We start from the raw sequence: 22,026 nt of genomic DNA, 5'->3' as shown, positions 1-22,026 counted from the left end.
GGGGCATTAGCTAGGGCATGGGGTTGGGTATAGGGGCATGGGACGGGACCCCACGGGGTTACGACCCGCTCCTGGCTGTCCGTAGACTGGTCCAAGGATGATGTCTCACCCTCCTCAGTCCTGACACCGTCTCTCCATTTTCTGGGCAATACGAGCGGTCGGGGGCCTTCCCCCAATCGCCGAAGCGTCGCTGCTTCCCCTTCCTGGGTTCCGCCGTCGCCACCGGAAGTGACGTCCTCCCCGGAACCGGAAGCGTCGCCATCTCGCGTTGGACCCCCATGCGGGATCTCTTCTTCCACGACGACATCCGGTTGCTCCGCCGTCGCCACCGGAAGTGATGCCGTCCCTCCACGTGCGCGTTGGGCCTGGCGCGGCCCTTCCAGCGCTTCGCCGTCTGTTGTGACCAGGTAAGAGATGGGGCTTTTTGGCTTACCCGTCCGCAGGGGTGTAGGCGTCCCTCTCCCATCTCCGCCAGGTCCTGGGATGGCGGGACTCCGTCGGTCGGATCGCCGATCTGCGGGTGACGTCCGGTCACTCACCCCACGGGGCGTCGTTCTCCCCGTCTGTCTTTTCCGCTCCGTTCTTGCTACCGCCAGCTCACGGAGGTCCTCATCAGAGTAGTCCCCTCGCCCCGACCTAGGGGTCTCGGGGCGGGGTGAAAGTCTCTTTGCCCCTGTCGCGGGGTTTAATCCAGCCGCCTCAATGGCCAGTGACCCAGCCGACTTGACCGTCTCCAGTCCCCTGTCTCCGGGACTCGCGCGGTTAATCCACAGCGCGCCCGGGGACTCAGCAGAGCGCCGTGTCACATCCACCGGGGGGTCAGCAGGCTGTATTGGGACGAACGTGGGCATAGGCCACAGATACAAAGTCCCGCAATGAGGGCAACGTGCCATCGTATTCACTGTACCTCCGGGCAGCCCGCATTGTAGGCAGAGCCCGACTACCGTCTCTGTATTGGCCACCCTCACCACCAGCACCCCGCCGGGCACTGAGTAGGGCTGGGTGGAGACCATAGTGCCCACAGTGGAGGAGCAGGCCATTCATGGTACAGGAGTCACTTCCTGTACAGGTCTCTCCTTCTCTGTGGTTCCTCGCAACTGACTGGTGGAAGTTGCTGGATCCGCCACTCCCTGCTTCGGCTCCTCCCTTCTCTGACAGAGTTGGAACCCGCCCCCAGGGGTTGCAATAATGGGCGGGTCCCACAGGGGAATATCATGCCCCTTAATTAAGGCCGCACCTCTCTCAGTCCTGGTGGGCGCGGTCTGCGTTTTCGCGCCAGTCTCCTCCCCAGAGCTGGAGTCCTTTCCCGCGGCTAGTTCCCGCCTTCTCCTTGCAGCAGCTTTTTGCACAAGGTACCTTTGCTTGCAAATCACCTCCACGGCCGGAACTACTTTTTGTAGTGGCGCCGTCTGGATATCAGTCCCTGGGCCCAGTGGGTGCATCCCCACAGGCCATAATTGAAAGTCACTCCCCCTGGTAGAAATCAGGGGAGGGTCCCATAAACTCAACGGTTGGCTCAGCACAGGGGCTGAATTAGTCACTGTCCATCCCGGCGCAGCCATAGCTTTCGCGCCATGCCCCCCTTCAGGGCGGGGCTCTGCTGTTCGCGCCATTCCCGGCCAGCTTTTTGCAAGTCCTGCAGCAGCCATTTTTTCTGCGCCTGGCCCATGCGGTTTCCCTAGCAAGCGGGAACCGCCATTTTGGTTGGCTTTTAAGCCCAAAAAGTCAGTCTGTTTGCTCTCCTCACGGGGTTCTCCCCCAATTATGACAATTTCCTCACACTCTTCAAGGGTGGCCCCTCGCTGTCCCATACAGGATAAAAACGGGGCAGCCATAGCCTTCGCTCCGCTCCAGAGCAAACTCGTTAAGGACAATTCAGCGACAGTCTGCTCTTCAGTGGGTTGCACGCCACGGGTGCCCTCCCCATCAGCCTCTGTCCGCCATTTTACGTTCTCCGCGCCACGCGGCTCCTCCACTCTCTCATAACAGTTGTCGTACATGAGGCTCCACTCTGCGGGGCAGCCACCACACCGGTACAATAAAGATTAGCTCAGATGCACCACCACATGTGTACCTTTTCTAGGTGTGACTCAGTGTTGCACTACCTCAGGCTAGGCTCACTCTCTCAGTGTCTGCTGTGACTCCTTCCTCCCAGTCTGTGCTCCCTACGGTGAGTGTCTGGAATGGCTAGGTACTCTGGCTGGCTCTGCCATGCAGTACTTGGGGCGTCTACCTGTCTTGGTCAGCCTAGCGCAGACCCTCTCCAGGACTCCTGACCAAGTTAACAGGCTGTCCCTTCTGGCATCCTACCAACTAGCACTGCCTCAAGGTGACTCGGTCAGCTATAGCCCGCTCCAGACCCCTCACTCCCTTCAGGCCCCTAGGTTGTCCCTGCGAACTGACAATATCCCGTCAGCCCCCTGACCACCCCTAGGTCCGTCCCTACGCAGCACAAAGTGGCAGCAGACACTCCCTGTTTCCAAGTGACCTAGCTAAAAGCCTGTCCTGTTGACGGATCTGATCTCAGCAGCGCCTCCAAATGTAACGGTATTTCTGGCCCGGCCTGACCCACCCAATCTCACATTGGCCCCTGTGGTCTAACCGGACCCCATTACAGTGTGGATATGTCATATGGTGCACCTGCTGGCTACAGGACTCCTGAGTCTCCCGCATGATGGTGTGTGGGGAGAACCCGTCAGACAGGCAGCTGAGGTAGTGTGCTGAGTCTCACCTAGTTCCAGTGCAGCGCCTCCACCTCACCAGGGTCCCTGCGTCCGCAAGGGGATGATCCTGGCGAGGAACTCCTCCGTGGTGCTCCTCTCTGTACACTCATTCTTGATAGATACACGAGAGGGTTTCTGGCTGAACTCATCTTTATTGACACGGCAGGGCAACTGCCCTCCACAAGGAGTATCTTCAGCCGCTCATCTCGCCAGTGCTCCCTTTAGTTAGGTATGTCACCCAGATCAGGGATTCACTATTCCCGCAGGAATCACTGTCCTGTGCCAGGTCCCTGGACACAGCCTCCCATGGAGTTACTATAACATAACTGACACTCTGATAGAACTTTAACTCCTTCCTCAGCTCTGACAAGAGCTTTCCAGCAACACTCACAGAACTCAGAACTAACCAGCAACTAGAACTCCTCCCAGACTTGAACTAACTTTAGAACACAGTGCTGTGCCTTATGTAAGCTTCTGAGGCTGACACATCTCTGACATCACTAACCATGGAGTCAGAGCATGTGACCAGTCCCAGCCATACACAGAGCACCCCACCAGGGTGTGAGGGGAAACCTCCATAATTACTGCTGGCATGCCCACACTTACCAGGCCTTACCGCCAACAGGAGAGATGACTGTAGGCATTTTACATGACCGCTACATTCTCCCCCTGGTGAATCCCATCGACCACGCTGGGACCTAAATTTGTATACCTCTTTCCAGGAAACACTGTAACGGAAAACATAATTAACATCACACAAATTTCCTCATAATACAGTACATATGAATACAGTCATCCGCCAAGCCCGCCCCGACCAGCAGCCACGACCCCGCGTAATGTCTCAGTACCCCCTTAATAATAGTGATCTGGGTCAGGTTTCCTCACTTCCCGGTTACCCATATCCAGGACCGTAACATAATAATGCCTAGGTGATCCTCTCTCTGGCACATAGGTCACCCTATGTTTGTGAACATTTCTCCCTATGCTCCACACTCGCATCAGGGTGTCTATTCTTTCTTCCGCCTTTTTACCTACAATGTCGCTCCCCCTATTGGTTAAGTACAGCTCTATAGTTTCTTGGAGCCACGTTTCCCTATTGTCCTCAATTTCATCCATCAGGGGCTCCGGAACATAGGGATACTCCAACCCATGAGATTTTTTATATTTGACTATTATAGCCCTCTCTGCCCTACTGACCCTGGTCAGATCAGCATTACCTGCCCTCCCAGGTAACACCCATGATAGGGGCTCATCAGGATCCACTGGATCTGACAGTGTGTCCGGACCCATGGGCGCTATGTCCCTACGCTCCAGCTGGAACCACCTCTTCTGTAGCTCTGCTCTGTGTCCCTCTGCTCTGGTGTAAACTCTCCCTCTTTCCACCAGAAATCTACCACGTCCTCCCGCCGGATGAGGAACCGAGTACGGTCCATCCATGCGGAGTACCCCTCAAATAGTGGAGCCCACCACCGGGTCTCCTTAAAGGGATTAGGCCCTGGTTCCCGGTCATCATCAAACGAAAATACCCCTGACGACCTTGTAGATCGCGAGTTGAACCACCTCGAGGACCCCGGAGCCTTTACTGCCGGTTGGGGTGCTGTATCCGCCACCCTCAATTCTCCTCCTCCCCTTGAATCACCTTCCGTAGCTCCACTGAGCTGCCTCTCCCCAGTCCGTTTTTCCTCCCCCCCCAAAGGTATGTCCACAAGTTCCAAGCTGGGCGGTGAACCCGGTGACCGTGTGATAGGGGTAGGGGCATTAGCTAGGGCATGGGGTTGGGTATAGGGGCATGGGACGGGACCCCACGGGGTTACGACCCGCTCCTGGCTGTCCGTAGACTGGTCCAAGGATGATGTCTCACCCTCCTCAGTCCTGACACCGTCTCTCCATTTTCTGGGCAATACGAGCGGTCGGGGGCCTTCCCCCAATCGCCGAAGCGTCGCTGCTTCCCCTTCCTGGGTTCCGCCGTCGCCACCGGAAGTGACGTCCTCCCCGGAACCGGAAGCGTCGCCATCTCGCGTTGGACCCCCATGCGGGATCTCTTCTTCCACGACGACATCCGGTTGCTCCGCCGTCGCCACCGGAAGTGATGCCGTCCCTCCACGTGCGCGTTGGGCCTGGCGCGGCCCTTCCAGCGCTTCGCCGTCTGTTGTGACCAGGTAAGAGATGGGGCTTTTTGGCTTACCCGTCCGCAGGGGTGTAGGCGTCCCTCTCCCATCTCCGCCAGGTCCTGGGATGGCGGGACTCCGTCGGTCGGATCGCCGATCTGCGGGTGACGTCCGGTCACTCACCCCACGGGGCGTCGTTCTCCCCGTCTGTCTTTTCCGCTCCGTTCTTGCTACCGCCAGCTCACGGAGGTCCTCATCAGAGTAGTCCCCTCGCCCCGACCTAGGGGTCTCGGGGCGGGGTGAAAGTCTCTTTGCCCCTGTCGCGGGGTTTAATCCAGCCGCCTCAATGGCCAGTGACCCAGCCGACTTGACCGTCTCCAGTCCCCTGTCTCCGGGACTCGCGCGGTTAATCCACAGCGCGCCCGGGGACTCAGCAGAGCGCCGTGTCACATCCACCAGGGGGTCAGCAGGCTGTATTGGGACGAACGTGGGCATAGGCCACAGATACAAAGTCCCGCAATGAGGGCAACGTGCCATCGTATTCACTGTACCTCCGGGCAGCCCGCATTGTAGGCAGAGCCCGACTACCGTCTCTGTATTGGCCACCCTCACCACCAGCACCCCGCCGGGCACTGAGTAGGGCTGGGTGGAGACCATAGTGCCCACAGTGGAGGAGCAGGCCATTCTTGGTACAGGAGTCACTTCCTGTACAGGTCTCTCCTTCTCTGTGGTTCCTCGCAACTGACTGGTGGAAGTTGCTGGATCCGCCACTCCCTGCTTCGGCTCCTCCCTTCTCTGACAGAGTTGGAACCCGCCCCCAGGGGTTGCAATAATGGGCGGGTCCCACAGGGGAATATCATGCCCCTTAATTAAGGCCGCACCTCTCTCAGTCCTGGTGGGCGCGGTCTGCGTTTTCGCGCCAGTCTCCTCCCCAGAGCTGGAGTCCTTTCCCGCGGCTAGTTCCCGCCTTCTCCTTGCAGCAGCTTTTTGCACAAGGTACCTTTGCTTGCAAATCACCTCCACGGCCGGAACTACTTTTTGTAGTGGCGCCGTCTGGATATCAGTCCCTGGGCCCAGTGGGTGCATCCCCACAGGCCATAATTGAAAGTCACTCCCCCTGGTAGAAATCAGGGGAGGGTCCCATAAACTCAACGGTTGGCTCAGCACAGGGGCTGAATTAGTCACTGTCCATCCCGGCGCAGCCATAGCTTTCGCGCCATGCCCCCCTTCAGGGCGGGGCTCTGCTGTTCGCGCCATTCCCGGCCAGCTTTTTGCAAGTCCTGCAGCAGCCATTTTTTCTGCGCCTGGCCCATGCGGTTTCCCTAGCAAGCGGGAACCGCCATTTTGGTTGGCTTTTAAGCCCAAAAAGTCAGTCTGTTTGCTCTCCTCACGGGGTTCTCCCCCAATTATGACAATTTCCTCACACTCTTCAAGGGTGGCCCCTCGCTGTCCCATACAGGATAAAAACGGGGCAGCCATAGCCTTCGCTCCGCTCCAGAGCAAACTCGTTAAGGACAATTCAGCGACAGTCTGCTCTTCAGTGGGTTGCACGCCACGGGTGCCCTCCCCATCAGCCTCTGTCCGCCATTTTACGTTCTCCGCGCCACGCGGCTCCTCCACTCTCTCATAACAGTTGTCGTACATGAGGCTCCACTCTGCGGGGCAGCCACCACACCGGTACAATAAAGATTAGCTCAGATGCACCACCACATGTGTACCTTTTCTAGGTGTGACTCAGTGTTGCACTACCTCAGGCTAGGCTCACTCTCTCAGTGTCTGCTGTGACTCCTTCCTCCCAGTCTGTGCTCCCTACGGTGAGTGTCTGGAATGGCTAGGTACTCTGGCTGGCTCTGCCATGCAGTACTTGGGGCGTCTACCTGTCTTGGTCAGCCTAGCGCAGACCCTCTCCAGGACTCCTGACCAAGTTAACAGGCTGTCCCTTCTGGCATCCTACCAACTAGCACTGCCTCAAGGTGACTCGGTCAGCTATAGCCCGCTCCAGACCCCTCACTCCCTTCAGGCCCCTAGGTTGTCCCTGCGAACTGACAATATCCCGTCAGCCCCCTGACCACCCCTAGGTCCGTCCCTACGCAGCACAAAGTGGCAGCAGACACTCTCCCTGTTTCCAAGTGACCTAGCTAAAAGCCTGTCCTGTTGACGGATCTGATCTCAGCAGCGCCTCCAAATGTAACGGTATTTCTGGCCCGGCCTGACCCACCCAATCTCACATTGGCCCCTGTGGTCTAACCGGACCCCATTACAGTGTGGATATGTCATATGGTGCACCTGCTGGCTACAGGACTCCTGAGTCTCCCGCATGATGGTGTGTGGGGAGAACCCGTCAGACAGGCAGCTGAGGTAGTGTGCTGAGTCTCACCTAGTTCCAGTGCAGCGCCTCCACCTCACCAGGGTCCCTGCGTCCGCAAGGGGATGATCCTGGCGAGGAACTCCTCCGTGGTGCTCCTCTCTGTACACTCATTCTTGATAGATACACGAGAGGGTTTCTGGCTGAACTCATCTTTATTGACACGGCAGGGCAACTGCCCTCCACAAGGAGTATCTTCAGCCGCTCATCTCGCCAGTGCTCCCTTTAGTTAGGTATGTCACCCAGATCAGGGATTCACTATTCCCGCAGGAATCACTGTCCTGTGCCAGGTCCCTGGACACAGCCTCCCATGGAGTTACTATAACATAACTGACACTCTGATAGAACTTTAACTCCTTCCTCAGCTCTGACAAGAGCTTTCCAGCAACACTCACAGAACTCAGAACTAACCAGCAACTAGAACTCCTCCCAGACTTGAACTAACTTTAGAACACAGTGCTGTGCCTTATGTAAGCTTCTGAGGCTGACACATCTCTGACATCACTAACCATGGAGTCAGAGCATGTGACCAGTCCCAGCCATACACAGAGCACCCCACCAGGGTGTGAGGGGAAACCTCCATAATTACTGCTGGCATGCCCACACTTACCAGGCCTTACTGCCAACAGGAGAGATGACTGTAGGCATTTTACATGACCGCTACAAGTAGATAAATTATTCCCATTAACTGACCAAAAAGGATAATCAACCTGTCCATATCTGTGATTCAGTGCAACAATTTAAACACTTGCAGTATTGTGCTACCATACAGTTCTTTAAATGTATTGGTTTGTTAAAAGGTACTGTACTACAAGTATAGTACTATATTTTGAAAATACTATAGGTGATTCACATATTTTTTTCCAATGAGTGTTTATTAAAATACCTTTTATTTGAACTAGTTTAATTTATTTGAATATAACAGTTATTCAAAGTTCTTGCACATGTATTAGTCCCAGAGCATAGCAGATTTGTTGTAAGATAACTTGTTGTAATAACTTTTAACGGACCAACATGAGAGTTTTTCATAGATAAAAATATAGTGTACAGAGCTTTTGACATGTGACAGAGGGAAGAAAGTTATACAGTATGTTCAGTATCCAGAGGATATATAATCTGCAGGGAGTCTTCAGGCAGTTATAAATTAACAAGAGCTAAAGTGTCTGAGTGTGGTAAAAAGAAAAAGTGTGGAGAGGTATTAGGCGGTTTTGCTGGCACTTTCTCAGATATGAAGAAAGTATGTTATAAATTGCCATAATGAGTCATGAAGTCGTATCTTGGTACAAACCATTGTTATTTGAAACCAGAAGCTTAAATATAGTTTCATTTTTATGTACTTATTTCCCATGTGGATGCTTACTGCAAAACCTATCCTTGCTAGTCCTAAATGCCTTCAGTGCAATAATGGCATACAGCGTTTATTATCAAAAGTGCAACCCTAAATGCCCTAATTACGTGCACTCTACTGTCATGGCCTTCGCTAATTTTGTAGGGATTGTCCTCGATTGGAAACGCTGATTGCGAACTACCCTGAATGAGCGGACCCTCCCTTTCACTTCCAGTCCAGCCGCTGGAACCCGAAAACGATCACGTTATCACTGTGAAGAGCAGTTGCATACTCTGTCCATGCCAGAGGGTCAGTGGCCACAGAGGTGGTAGGACCATCTAGCAGTGCCACTGACAGAGTGGGACAACTGGTGCTGTCCCAAGCCCAGTGGAATTAGGGGACCAGTCCCCTTCCTGCACTTAATTTATTTGCACAGACCCTTGAGCTGCAGCAGAAAGCACAGAGGGGGAAATACCTGGAAACAAGTGAGAGACATAGGGAGGGAGAAGAGAAATACATGAGGAGGGGAGAACAGAGAGACATAAGGGGGACAGTTAGAATGACATGAAATGTATGCAAGAGTTGGGTGGCAAGAGGAAGAAATAAAGGAGTGGAAGAGAAATAAAGAGACATGACTGGACAAAGTAGATCAAAATATAACTATGGTAACTGTCGATGAGCAAAGTATAGGGGGACCATTCTTCAAATTTGTCCTGGGTCTCCCAAAAAACTGTTGCTGGCCCTGCCGTTTGGCACTGAAGAAGTAAAAGTAAATTTCTGAACCAATCTGAATCTATATATATAAGACTGAAATAATGTTTGTGTTTGTATTTGTGCTGGACAGCTCATTGGCCTGCGGGCCAGGCAGGGAGGAGCCAGGCAGGGAGAAGAGACACACACGCACACTCACAGCCTCCTCATATCGTGACCGCGTGCGCCTCTGACCATCACCGCACACCGTGAGCAGCCTCCTCCGCTCACACACACACACACACCACAGCCACTACCCCCCACCCTCTGTCAGCAGAGCCTCCCCACCCACCGCCGACACAGCTCCTCACGGGGGGGAATGACAACACCACTTCCGCTGACAGCCGCCTCTGCCCCACCACACCGTCTCTCAGCAGCGCCTCAACTCCCCACCCACCGCCGACACAGCTCCGTGCGGGGGGAGGGGGCAACCACCACCACCGACACCGCCTCTGCCCCACCACCCCCCACCCTCTCTCAGCAGCACCTCACCTGCCCACCCGCCGCCGACACTAGCGCACCACCGCCAGTCTGCAGGGGGGGGAGTCAGGAGGGAGTCAGGAGAGAGGGGTGGAGGTGGGGAAAGGGAGTCAGGAGAGAGGGGGGGAAGGGAGTCAGGAGAGAAGGGGGAGAAGCCCACACATACATACATACTGACTGACACACACTGACTGACTGACACACACTCACTCACTGACTGACACACACTCACTCACTGACTGACACACACTCACTCACTGACTGGCACACACTCACTCACTGATGGGCACACACTCACTGACTGACTGGCACACACTCACTGACTGGCACACACTCACTGACTGACACACACTTACTGACTGACACACACTCACTGACTGACACACACTCACTGACTGACACACACTGACTGACTGACACACACTGACTGACTGACTGACACACACTGACTGACTGACTGACACACACTGACTGACTGACTGACACACACTCACTGACTGACACACACTGACTGACACACACTGACTGACTGACACACACTGACTGACACACTGACTGACTGACTGACATGCACTGACTGACTGACACACACTGACTGACTGACACACACTGACTGACTGACACACACTGACTGACTGACTGACTGACACACACTGACTGACTGACTGACACACACTGACTGACTGACTGACACACACTCACTGACTGACACACACTGACTGACTGACACACACTGACTGACACACTGACTGACTGACTGACACGCACTGACTGACTGACACACACTGACTGACTGACACACACTGACTGACTGACACACACTGACTGACTGACTGACTGACACACACTGACTGACTGACTGACACACACTCACTGACTGACACACACTGACTGACTGACACACACTGACTGACACACACTGACTGACTGACACACACTGACTGACTGACACACACTGACTGACTGACACACACACTAGATAATATAGAAAAAACATATAGTAATGAACTATATTTGTCATATTGGTTGTGCATTGAGGCTCCTTTGTTTATTGTAGTATACAGTACTTAAGGTCATTTTCCCAGTAGAACTCCAATTGACATAAGTAAATATATACTGTACATATAACATATATAATATCTGGGTCTGGGTTTTGTATGTGTATGTCTAAATTTATATTTATTCTGACTGCAGAAAGCAGAAAATTAGAGATACTGTATGGCATTGTGCGATATTAAACCATTTTTTTAAGGCAAAAAAGGCTTGACCACAATTTTTGATGAGCACTAACCACAAAATAAAAATCTGATTTGGAACATAAAAATCCTAATTCTAAAAAACAGGGACCTAATAAACATCTCGAATCTTGAAAAATTTAAAAATGTTGTGCATGTTCTATGAAGATTTTTCATTAAGCTATGATGGTACTGATTAGAGATTTTTGCAGCGGTTTTTGAACCATGCTGAATTGACCCTTGGTTTAATCTGAATTTGTTTTTGTTCCAAACCCTGAAACGGCCTTTGCTGGAGAGGGAGAGTGGGGATAGTAGGGGGAGAAGAAAGACAGGGAAAGGTTGACACCTAGTTAGTATACTATAGTATACTATAGTAGCCATTAACTTATATACCTCCCAAAACACTAATCTATACAAAATGTGGAAAGATACCTAGGAAAAGACAATTTTTCATATTTAAATTAGCTCATTTGTATATTTAAATTGACTTTTAATTCCAATGTATCTCTGTATGAAGAACACTTTCTATCTCCTTCCTCCACATCTCCCGCTTCCTTTCCCCTCAAATCCCACTTCAGGGTCTGGATCTCTCAGTCTTGAGAAATGTTGCAGAATCCTACAGACTAATTTTCGTTATTTTTTAACCCCGTAAATATACGCAAATATATAATAATATTGAAATACAATTGGGACAGTGTCACACATCTCTAGTGCTGATCAAAACTATGACAAAGTAACTCCAATTGACTTCAGGTTGAGTTTTTATATTTAATAGTGCCACAATCACAATCTAATTAATGACCCCCAATGAGTATAAGAAAATATAGGTGATTTAGCTGAATAATACAATTTTTAAAAGAAGTCGTTTTTCACACACACATACCAGGTCCATTCTTACCAACTGTGATTCATTACCCAATGCCACTGAGCATAGAGGAAAGAAGAATGATTTGACCTACAAAAAACTCTGTCTGGTATTGTCAGCACAACATACAGTATCAATTAGTGCCTGGTATCAGTCAGCTTTTTGTAGGTCCAAGATTTCTCCATTCATAAATTGAATCAATTTCATAGGGAAATGTCGACCAATAAGCAACAGCACTGCTGCAAATGAACTTCTGGATCCACAGGCAATGAATGGGTTAACTCTGTGTGCATTTAAGAAAGATTTCTGCTTAAATAATGCCTAACAGTGTGCAAACAAATGCTTTTATGTAACAATTCTGTGAATTTTTTAACATGCTGAACATTTAAAATTATGTCTGCATCGTTGAATATTTAACTACAGACATGGTGATGTTTCTCATTCATCTGCCATTACACACTTCTGGTTTATTCAAAGATAGACTAGCATTTCATTTAAAATATCCTACAACCATAGTCATAGAAGAAAACAACATATCAGATTGATCTATACAGGCATACTCCGGTTTAAGGACACTCACTTTAAGTACACTCGCGAGTAAGTACATCTCGCTCAATAGGAAAACGGCAGCTCGCGCATACGCCTGTCAGCATGTCCTAAACAGCAATACAGGCATACCCCGCATTAACGTACGCAATGGGACCGGAGCATGTATGTAAAGCGAAAATGTACTTAAAGTGAAACACTACCTTTTTTCCACTTATCGATGTATGTACTGTTCTGCCATCGTCATATACGTGCATAACTGATGTAATTAACGTATTTGTAACAGGCTCTATAGTCTCCCCGCTTGCGCACAGCTTCGGTACAGGTAGGGAGCCGGCATTGCTGTTCAGGACGTGCTGACAGGCGCATGCGTGAGCTGCCGTTTGCCTATTGGGCGATATGTCCTTACTCGCGAGTGTACTTAAAGTGAGTGTCCTTAAACCGGGGTATGCCTGTACCGTCTCCTTACCTGTACTGAAGCTGTGCGCAAGCGGGGAGACTATAGAGCCTGTTAAAAATGCCGTATTTACATCAGTTATGCAAGTATATATGACGATTGGCGTACAGTACATGCATCAGTAAGTGGGAAAAAGGTTTTGCTTCACTTTAAGTACATTTTTGCTTTACATACATGCTCGGGTCCCATTGCATACGTTAATGCGGGGTATGCCTGTACATTTTTAGAAATTTGCCATGACATTTTTTGTTTTGTTTTCAATTTCACATGTAATTAACTGGTAATTGACCAGGCAAAGTACATTCATGGTATTTAACCACTTAATCAGGAACAGTGGACATTCTAAGTACTACTCATTTTAGCTATCATGTAACATAGAGAACTCTTAACCAGCACCGGCATCACCAGCACTGTAACAGTTAATTTAGACTACTCTATCCGAGCAGAGTATATAAGAAACAGTCTCTACTAAATAGATAGACAAGTGTGTGAATATATAATACACACAAATGCATAACCGAGTGCACTTAACTAGAGTAAAGGCTTTCCTGCCAATTTCTCCACCCAGTGGAGAAGCTTTTTGGCTATGGTTCTTTCCTTGCTTTGTATTTACCTTCCCCTGGGGCACCTACCCACCTTCCAACCTAATTAAGAGGTAGAGTGGGTGTCAGTTGACTGATTTCTATCAATGTGCAAGGTCACTTGGCCCATTACTATCTATTACTATTTACTACCATTTGTGTGAACTTTTATTAAAATCTTGCAAAATGCAGATTTTTTTTTTATTTTTGTTGATATTGGCAAAAAAAAATTTGGCAAAATTGCAAAATTTCTCTCATTTTCTAGCAGTGTGAACGTTTTCAAACATTTTGAGAATAATGCGAAATGTATGGAATATATGTGAAACATTTTGCAAAGCACTTCTGAGGACATTCGCACATCTCTAGTCAAATTCGTTGCTGCTTTCATAAGCATTTTATTACATATATTGTTTGATGGCATTGCACTGATTTTGTAATAAGCTTTGCAGATCTTGCCTAAATCATAATGTTGTTTTTGTTTACACATTTTTGTATTTTTCATAATTTTAAAATGTAAAGAGACACTGTTACTTTCACCATCTCAAAGCACAAGCACTTGAACAGTGTTAAGGAACAAATCATTAATAATATTTCTAACTTCAGCTAGAGGCCTATTTAAGGAAAAAAGTACTTGTTTATCCTGCCAAAAAATATTTCTCCCTATCATTCCAACATTTCTGAGTAAGTGAAAATAATAAATGTAACAAGTTCAGTTAGATGGCACAGCCATATATTTCCTCTATCAAAAAAATCTATTGTGCTTTCTTTCTTGGTAAATCACCTTTTTTTCCCACTTTTTTGGTCTATTTTTATTCCAATTTGCCTTTAAATTCCAGAGATTTTAAACATTCACATTTTCTACCTCACATGTAAAAAGTAATTGCAAAGAAATCAAATCAGTGTGATGATGTCAATGGATGCATATTTGATCCACTTTTTCATTCCAGTAAAATTTCCATAACTGATTGGATCATTCACCAGCAGGAAAATTGCTGGCAAACTATTTTTTCCCCCTATCCAATGAATTCTGCAGTCATGCACCAATTGACTATTTGGTTCCAGTTACATAGCAAATCTAGATAGAATAGATTCATGTTTTAAACTGTTCTTTGGCTGTTTTGTGGTTCAAAATTTCGCATCTTTTTAAAAGGAGTTGTATATGAAAATGTTAGATACTTTCAATATATATGGTTCACGAAGGTCCCAAAGTTTTACAGTTTGCTTTAAAGTGCCTGTGTTTACATGCAATGGCCCTGTTATAATAAACAGTTGCATGCAATATAAATCACTCTATTCACCACTTAACCCATTAAATGTCAGAAATGCCTGCATTGTGGAAAAATATGTGGATGATAACTTGCTGGTCTATTTTTATTCATTTTTTTTTTTATATACCTGCAGGGACAAAGCACAAAACTATGGTGGAAGCTCGAAATGGAAGTGGAACTATTAAAGCATTTCCCCGGGCAGGAATAAAGGGCAGAGGACCTATTACCAAGATAAACACAGGCTTACAAAACAAAACATTTCACTGTGAAATATGTGATGTTCATGTTAACTCTGAGACACAACTAAAACAGGTATGTTACTCTCTAGGTAAAATATAAGAATATTGCTAAAACTTATTACAAATATAGATTAGAATAAATTATACCTGGACTGACTAATAATGTAACATGCAGGCCCAGATTTATTAAGCTTTGTTAGCCTATTTAATGTGATGTTAACTTACTGCAAGTTAACAACCATTATTCATAACAAAAAAACACTTAAAGCTGCAGTTCAAGCTCCCGTTTTTTTTTTTTACTTTAATAGTTTCAGGTGGGCAATCTCTACTTACCTAAAGAACTGCATAGCTGCCGGTCAATTCGTTCTCAGTCTATTGATCGGCGAAGTTTGGCGACATCTTTAGATTTGGGGAATGTAAATGGTTGCTATAGGAACAAACATGCTTGTTAAAATAGAATACAAGAAAATTGGTCTTTCAAATTTGTTTTTTTTTAAAACAGAAAAAGCTAAAAGTATTTTTTCTTACTACAGAACTGATTTATTAAAAAAAAAACACACATGCCGGATATTGCATGAACTGCAGCTTTAAGCAGGATTTACTGCTCTCATAGTGTAATATGTATTAAAAAATTGAGCATATGTAACGGATTTTCTGACCTGACTGACCCACCCAATCTCACATTGACCCCTGTGGTCTAACCGGTCCCCATTACATGGTCGTGTCTGGTGGTGCACCTGTTGGCAACAGGACTCCTGAGTCTCCTGCATGATGTTGTGTGGGGAATGTCAACCCAGACAGGCAGCTGAGGTAGTGTGTGCGAGTCCTACCTATATCCAGTGCAGCGCCTCCACCTCATCAGGATCTCTGCGTCCGCAGGAAGATGGTTCTGATGAGGAACTCCTTCTTGGTGGTGCCTTCCACTGGAGAGTAACTTCACACTCACACAGTGGGGTTGTCTTTGAACAGGGCATCTTTATTGGCATGGTGGTATGGGCCAGCTGCCCCTCACAGCCTGCAGTTTAGCCGCTCATTCCTTTGCTGCACTCCATCTGGAAGATTCCTTCTCCTCTAATAGAGTTGCTCTCCACCTCTCCCCTTAGGGAGATTCAACAGCTTCTCTGTCTCTCTGCTCAGAGCTGCACAGACTCACAGCTAGCATGAGACCAATGCAACAATGTTGCAGACCTTCACGTGCCTCTCACTGAACAGAGGCAGCACACCAACTCAACTGAACAGACCAGCTTTAGTCAGTGCTGTGTCTTATATCACCTCAGGAACAGGCACATCTCTGATGTCACTAAGGGTGGACACCAAGCATGTTGTCACTTCCTTTGGGACATATGACACCTCACCAGGGTTTGAGGGCAAACCTCCATGATCGTTACTGGCAACCCTGCATACTTACCAGGATTACTGCCAGCATGAAAGAGATATGTACACCAATTTTGTACATGGCTACATTCTCCCCCTGGTGGAACCCAACGACCCGGCTGGGATCTAAATTTGCGGAACCTTCCTTCAGGTAGCACTGCAAAACATAACAATACATATCACAGTACATATCTTTTCATCATAAACATAATAACAGATACATCCTAACGTAGATGTGTAACAACCAGGATTACTCCCTGATGGAGTATCCATTACTGGTACTACCATACCCTGTTAAGGTGGCCTGGGCACAGCATGGTCCACTGGGTTTAGAGCAGCAATGATATAACCCTCTGGGTGACATACTGGACACCCACAATCAGCCTATAATTCTGGCATGGATGCTAGTGGGCTGAGAGGATCATGCCCATACACTTCCCCAAGGCATCTCCTGGAGATGTAAGCCATCTTTTCTTGATTACGCCACTTCTTGTCTGACACTTCGAACTCAATTTCTCCCTCCCATGGATGGTGAAAATAAAGTAATAGCTTTTGGCAATCCCTGGCAACTCTTGCCGACACTGGAGGTACATAGGGGGTTCCCCGGGCAATAGGCACAATATGAGCGACATTACCTAAATCCCCAGAATTGGACCCAATGCTCTTAGGCTTACACCTTACACTAACAGTACTATTGTTATCATTAGTGCTGGATGACATTCTTGGCATAGACATTTCCCTCCCCGATCCCTCATCAGAGGTAAAACAGTCACCCCAGTCCAGATTTTCCCCAGTCCGTTCTTCAGAAGTGGCTCGGGACTCCCCAGACAACCCTTGGCTAGACTGGGACCCATAGGAAAAAGTGACAGGGGCAGGGGTTTTAACTATGGCCGGGGGTTGGGCATAGGGAAACACTGCCGGCATACGCGGGGCTACGACCCACAACTTCTCGCTACCTTGCCCGGTACCATCGGACTAGCACTCCGGTTCACTCGTGTCCTTGTTCCATCCGGTTCCGCTGTGCCCACCGGAAATGATGTCATGGATCTCGTGGGACTCGCCGCCATCTTGCGTTGGGTTCACCACCAGAACCTCTTCCTCCAGAATGACGTCCGCCGCCGGAAGTGATGGTTCTGCTCGCCACTCTGCCCGGGCCTGGGCCAGGCCTCTCTCCGCCGTTGCCACCACCGCCGCCTGGGGAGGGCAAGGATGTTGCTTACCGCTCCGTCGGCTCGGGATGGTTCTTCCTCCGCCATCGACACAGGTACAGTAGAGGCAACGTTTATTCTAACATTTGCCGTAAACTAGCCGGGTTACATTCTGGGTATGTGCTGGGTATGTGCTGGGTATGTTCTGGGCTAGTTTGAGGCACGTTTAAGGCATTTCTGCATTGACTAACGACCCATAGGATTAACACTGCAGGGATCCCTGGCATTCCAATTCAGTTTGAATGGGACTGCCAGGGACCCCCGCTGTTAATCTGATAGGCCATTAATCAATGCAGAAATGCTGGGGCTAGTTTAAGGAAAGTTTAAGGCATGTATTCAGAATGTACCTGGGTGTTTCCTGGGTTTTTTGGGGAATTGCCACTGGTTTTTGTTCGAATAAGAGTTGCCTCTACTGTAAGTGCCGATTCTTTCCCAGCACCGCTGTAGTGGTCCGCCGGTAGGCGCATCACCACCGTCGTCGGGGTCGCTTGCTCCTCGTCCGAGGAGTCGAACTCCGATTCAGGGAGTGGCACTCCCATAGGGGACCGACGGTGATGTTCCAGATTCTCACCGCGGTTTTAGACCCCTCTCTCTTCAGACTCCATCGCAATCATTAGGAGCGATCCCCATTCTCCGGGATCAACTGGTTCTTGCTTGACCAAGGGCGAGGCTTCAGCCGTCAGCTTGGCTGTGTCCGCTCCCGCCTCCATGGTCTGCCCTGGTACGAAGGGCTGCACGGCCCCTAAGTAGTGGATGTCACATTGGGGGTACATAGCTGTTGTGCTGGCTTCTCCACCGGGCAACCTGCACTGCATGCACAGGCACCGCAATGTCTCTTTGTCCCCAGCCTTGTCTACCAGGAAGCCTCCTGGCAATGAATAGGGATATACCCCAATGTCCATCTCGCTCTTTGTAGGGCTGATTACGGGAGACACTTTGCACAGTGGTCTCTCCTGTTCACCAGCTCCTCGCAACTGAGGGACAGGAAGCTCATATCCAGCTCCTCCCTCAGACAACTCGGGTCTCGCCCGGCAGAGATAGAGACCCCTCCCCCTGGTGAATATTTGGGGAGGGTCCCACAAGTTTATTGGATGCCCCGGCACAGGGGCTGAACTTTTCACAGTCCTGGGGGGCGCGGCCTCCGATTTCACGCCACTGAAACCTGAGCGTAACTCCTTATTTGGCGCCAATCCCGCCCAATTTCCTGCAGCCACCTTGCTTGCAAAATCCTTGTCCTCTTTTCCGCGGGCACCACTGATTACAGGAACTACTTTCTGTAAGAGTACGGCCAGTTCACCAGCTCCTTGCTCCGCTGGATTCATGCCCAAGGGGCATAATTGGAAACCACTCCCCCTGGTTGAGATTAGGGGGAGATCCCATAGATTTATCGGGTGACCCAGCACTGGGGCTGAGTTAATCATAGTCCATGAGGGCGCGGCTTCAGCTTTCGCGCCATACCCCCCATCAGGGTGGGGTTTTCCTGTTGGCGCCACTCCTGGCCAACTCTCTGCAAGTCCAGTATTGTATTCATTATCTGCAACTGGCCCACGCGGTCTCCCAGGGAAGCGGGAGCCGCCATTTTGGTTTGCACTGTCAATCTCTGTAACAGTTGAGGTAGCTTTTGATTGTTTGTACGCCGACTGACAAGCAAATCCATCATGTTCCCCACACATCACTACAATGTCCTCCTCAATGTCCTCAGGGGTAGTACCCCTAGGTCCTAGACAGGACAAAAACAGCGCGGCCACAGCCTTGGCGCCGCTCCACAGCAGGCTCACAAAAGTCGTTTCTGTAGTTTGCCCTTCACCCGCACACACGCCATGTGCGCTCTCTCCATCGGCCTCCGTCTGCCATTATGGAGGATCCGCACCACGCGGATCCTCCATTTTTGCGGTCGCCATTTGGTTATTGTGTTCGTTCTGATTGTACATGGAGCTCCTCTCTGCGGGGCAGTTGCCACACCGATACAATAAACATGCCTTGTGCACCACCTTGTGTACCTAATGTAGATCTGACTCGTGTTTGCACTACCTCAGGCTAGGCTCACTCTTCCTGTGTCTGCTGTATCTCCTTCCTCCCAGTCTGTGCTCCCTTCGGTAAGTGGTCTGGAATGGGCTAGAGTATTCTGGCTCTTCCATGCAGTACTTGGGCGTCTACCTACTGTTGGCTAGCCTAGCGCAGACCCTGTCCAGAATTCCTGACCTCGTTAACAGGCTATCCCTTCAGGCATCCTATCACTAGCACTGCCTCAAGGTGACTAGGACAGCTATAGCCCCTCTCCAAACCTCCAACTCCTCTCTGGCCCCTAGGTCGTCCCTGCGAGCTGACAATACTCCATCAGCCCCCTGACTACCCCTAGGCTCCGTCCCAACACAGCATAAAGTGGCAGCATACACTCTCCTGTTTCCCAGTGTGCCTAGCAAAAGCCTGTCCTGTTGACAGGTCTATCAGCAGTGCCTCCAAATGTAACGGATTTTCTGACCTGACTGACCCACCCAATCTCACATTGACCCCTGTGGTCTAACCAGTCCCCATTACATGGTCGTGTCTGGTGGTGCACCTGTTGGCAACAGGACTCCTGAGTCTCCCGCATGATGTTGTGTGGGGAATGTCAACCCAGACAGGCAGCTGAGGTAGTGTGTGCGAGTCCTACCTATATCCAGTGCAGCGCCTCCACCTCATCAGGATCTCTGCGTTCGCAGGAAGATGGTTCTGATGAGGAACTCCTTCTTGGTGGTGCCTTCCACTGGAGAGTAACTTCACACTCACACAGTGGGGTTGTCTTTGAACAGGGCATCTTTATTGGCATGGTGGTATGGGCCAGCTGCCCCTCACAGCCTGCAGTCTAGCCGCTCATTCCTTTGCTGCACTCCATCTGGAAGGTTCCTTCTTCTCTAATAGAGTTGCTCTCCACCTCTCCCCTTAGGGAGATTCAACAGCTTCTCTGTCTCTCTGCTCAGAGCTGCACAGACTCACAGTTAGCATGAGACCAATGCAACAATGTTGCAGACCTTCACGTGCCTCTCACTGAACAGAGGCAGCACACCAACTCAACTGAACAGACCAGCTTTAGTCAGTGCTGTGTCTTATATCACCTCAGGAACAGGCACATCTCTGATGTCACTAAGGGTGGACACCAAGCATGTTGTCACTTCCTTTGGGACATATGACACCTCACCAGGGTTTGAGGGCAAACCTCCATGATCGTTACTGGCAACCCTGCATACTTACCAGGATTACTGCCAGCATGAAAGAGATATGTACACCAATTTTGTACATGGCTACATTCTCCCCCTGGTGGAACCCAACAACCCGGCTGGGATCTAAATTTGCGGAACCTTCCTTCAGGTAGCACTGCAAAACATAACAATACATATCACAGTACATATCTTTTCATCATAAACATAATAACAGATACATCCTAACGTAGATGTGTAACAACCAGGATTACTCCCTGATGGAGTATCCATTACTGGTACTACCATACCCTGTTAAGGTGGCCTGGGCACAGCATGGTCCACTGGGTTTAGAGCAGCAATGATATAACCCTCTGGGTGACATACTGGACACCCACAATCAGCCCATAATTCTGGCATGGATGCTAGTGGGCTGAGAGGATCATGCCCATACACTTCCCCAAGGCATCTCCTGGAGATGTAAGCCATCTTTTCTTGATTACGCCACTTCTTGTCTGACACTTCGAACTCAATTTCTCCCTCCCATGGATGGTGAAAATAAAGTAATAGCTTTTGGCAATCCCTGGCAACTCTTGCCGACACTGGAGGTACATAGGGGGTTCCCCGGGCAATAGGCACAATATGAGCGACATTACCTAAATCCCCAGAATTGGACCCAATGCTCTTAGGCTTACACCTTACACTAACAGTACTATTGTTATCATTAGTGCTGGATGACATTCTTGGCATAGACATTTCCCTCCCCGATCCCTCATCAGAGGTAAAACAGTCACCCCAGTCCAGATTTTCCCCAGTCCGTTCTTCAGAAGTGGCTCGGGACTCCCCAGACAACCCTTGACTAGACTGGGACCCATAGGAAAAAGTGACAGGGGCAGGGGTTTTAACTATGGCCGGGGGTTGGGCATAGGGAAACACTGCCGGCATACGCGGGGCTACGACCCACAACTTCTCGCTACCTTGCCCGGTACCATCGGACTAGCACTCCGGTTCACTCGTGTCCTTGTTCCATCCGGTTCCGCTGTGCCCACCGGAAATGATGTCATGGATCTCGTGGGACTCGCCGCCATCTTGCGTTGGGTTCACCACCGGAACCTCTTCCTCCAGAATGACGTCCGCCGCCGGAAGTGATGGTTCTGCTCGCCACTCTGCCCGGGCCTGGGCCAGGCCTCTCTCCGCCGTTGCCACCACCGCCGCCTGGGGAGGGCAAGGATGTTGCTTACCGCTCCGTCGGCTCGGGATGGTTCTTCCTCCGCCATCGACACAGGTACAGTAGAGGCAACGTTTATTCTAACATTTGCCGTAA

At 49.7% G+C, this 22,026-nt stretch overlaps 1 protein-coding gene across 6 annotated transcripts in view; it reads left to right on the top strand.

The window, feature by feature from the left end:
* Positions 1–22,026, top strand: part of ZNF385D (zinc finger protein 385D) — a 382,863-nt gene that overhangs the window by 334,999 nt on the left and 25,838 nt on the right. For all 6 annotated transcript variants that reach the window (XM_075586934.1, XM_075586935.1, XM_075586937.1 and 3 more), the window contains one exon: positions 14,839–15,017. In XM_075586934.1, coding sequence (XP_075443049.1) covers positions 14,839–15,017 — 179 coding nt within the window. The remainder of the gene's footprint in view (positions 1–14,838; positions 15,018–22,026) is intronic.

The sequence above is a fragment of the Ascaphus truei genome, chromosome 2 (genome assembly GCF_040206685.1).
Source record: "Ascaphus truei isolate aAscTru1 chromosome 2, aAscTru1.hap1, whole genome shotgun sequence".
NCBI classification, from domain to species: domain Eukaryota; kingdom Metazoa; phylum Chordata; class Amphibia; order Anura; family Ascaphidae; genus Ascaphus; species Ascaphus truei.
This window is presented reverse-complemented; position numbering and strand designations above follow the sequence as displayed.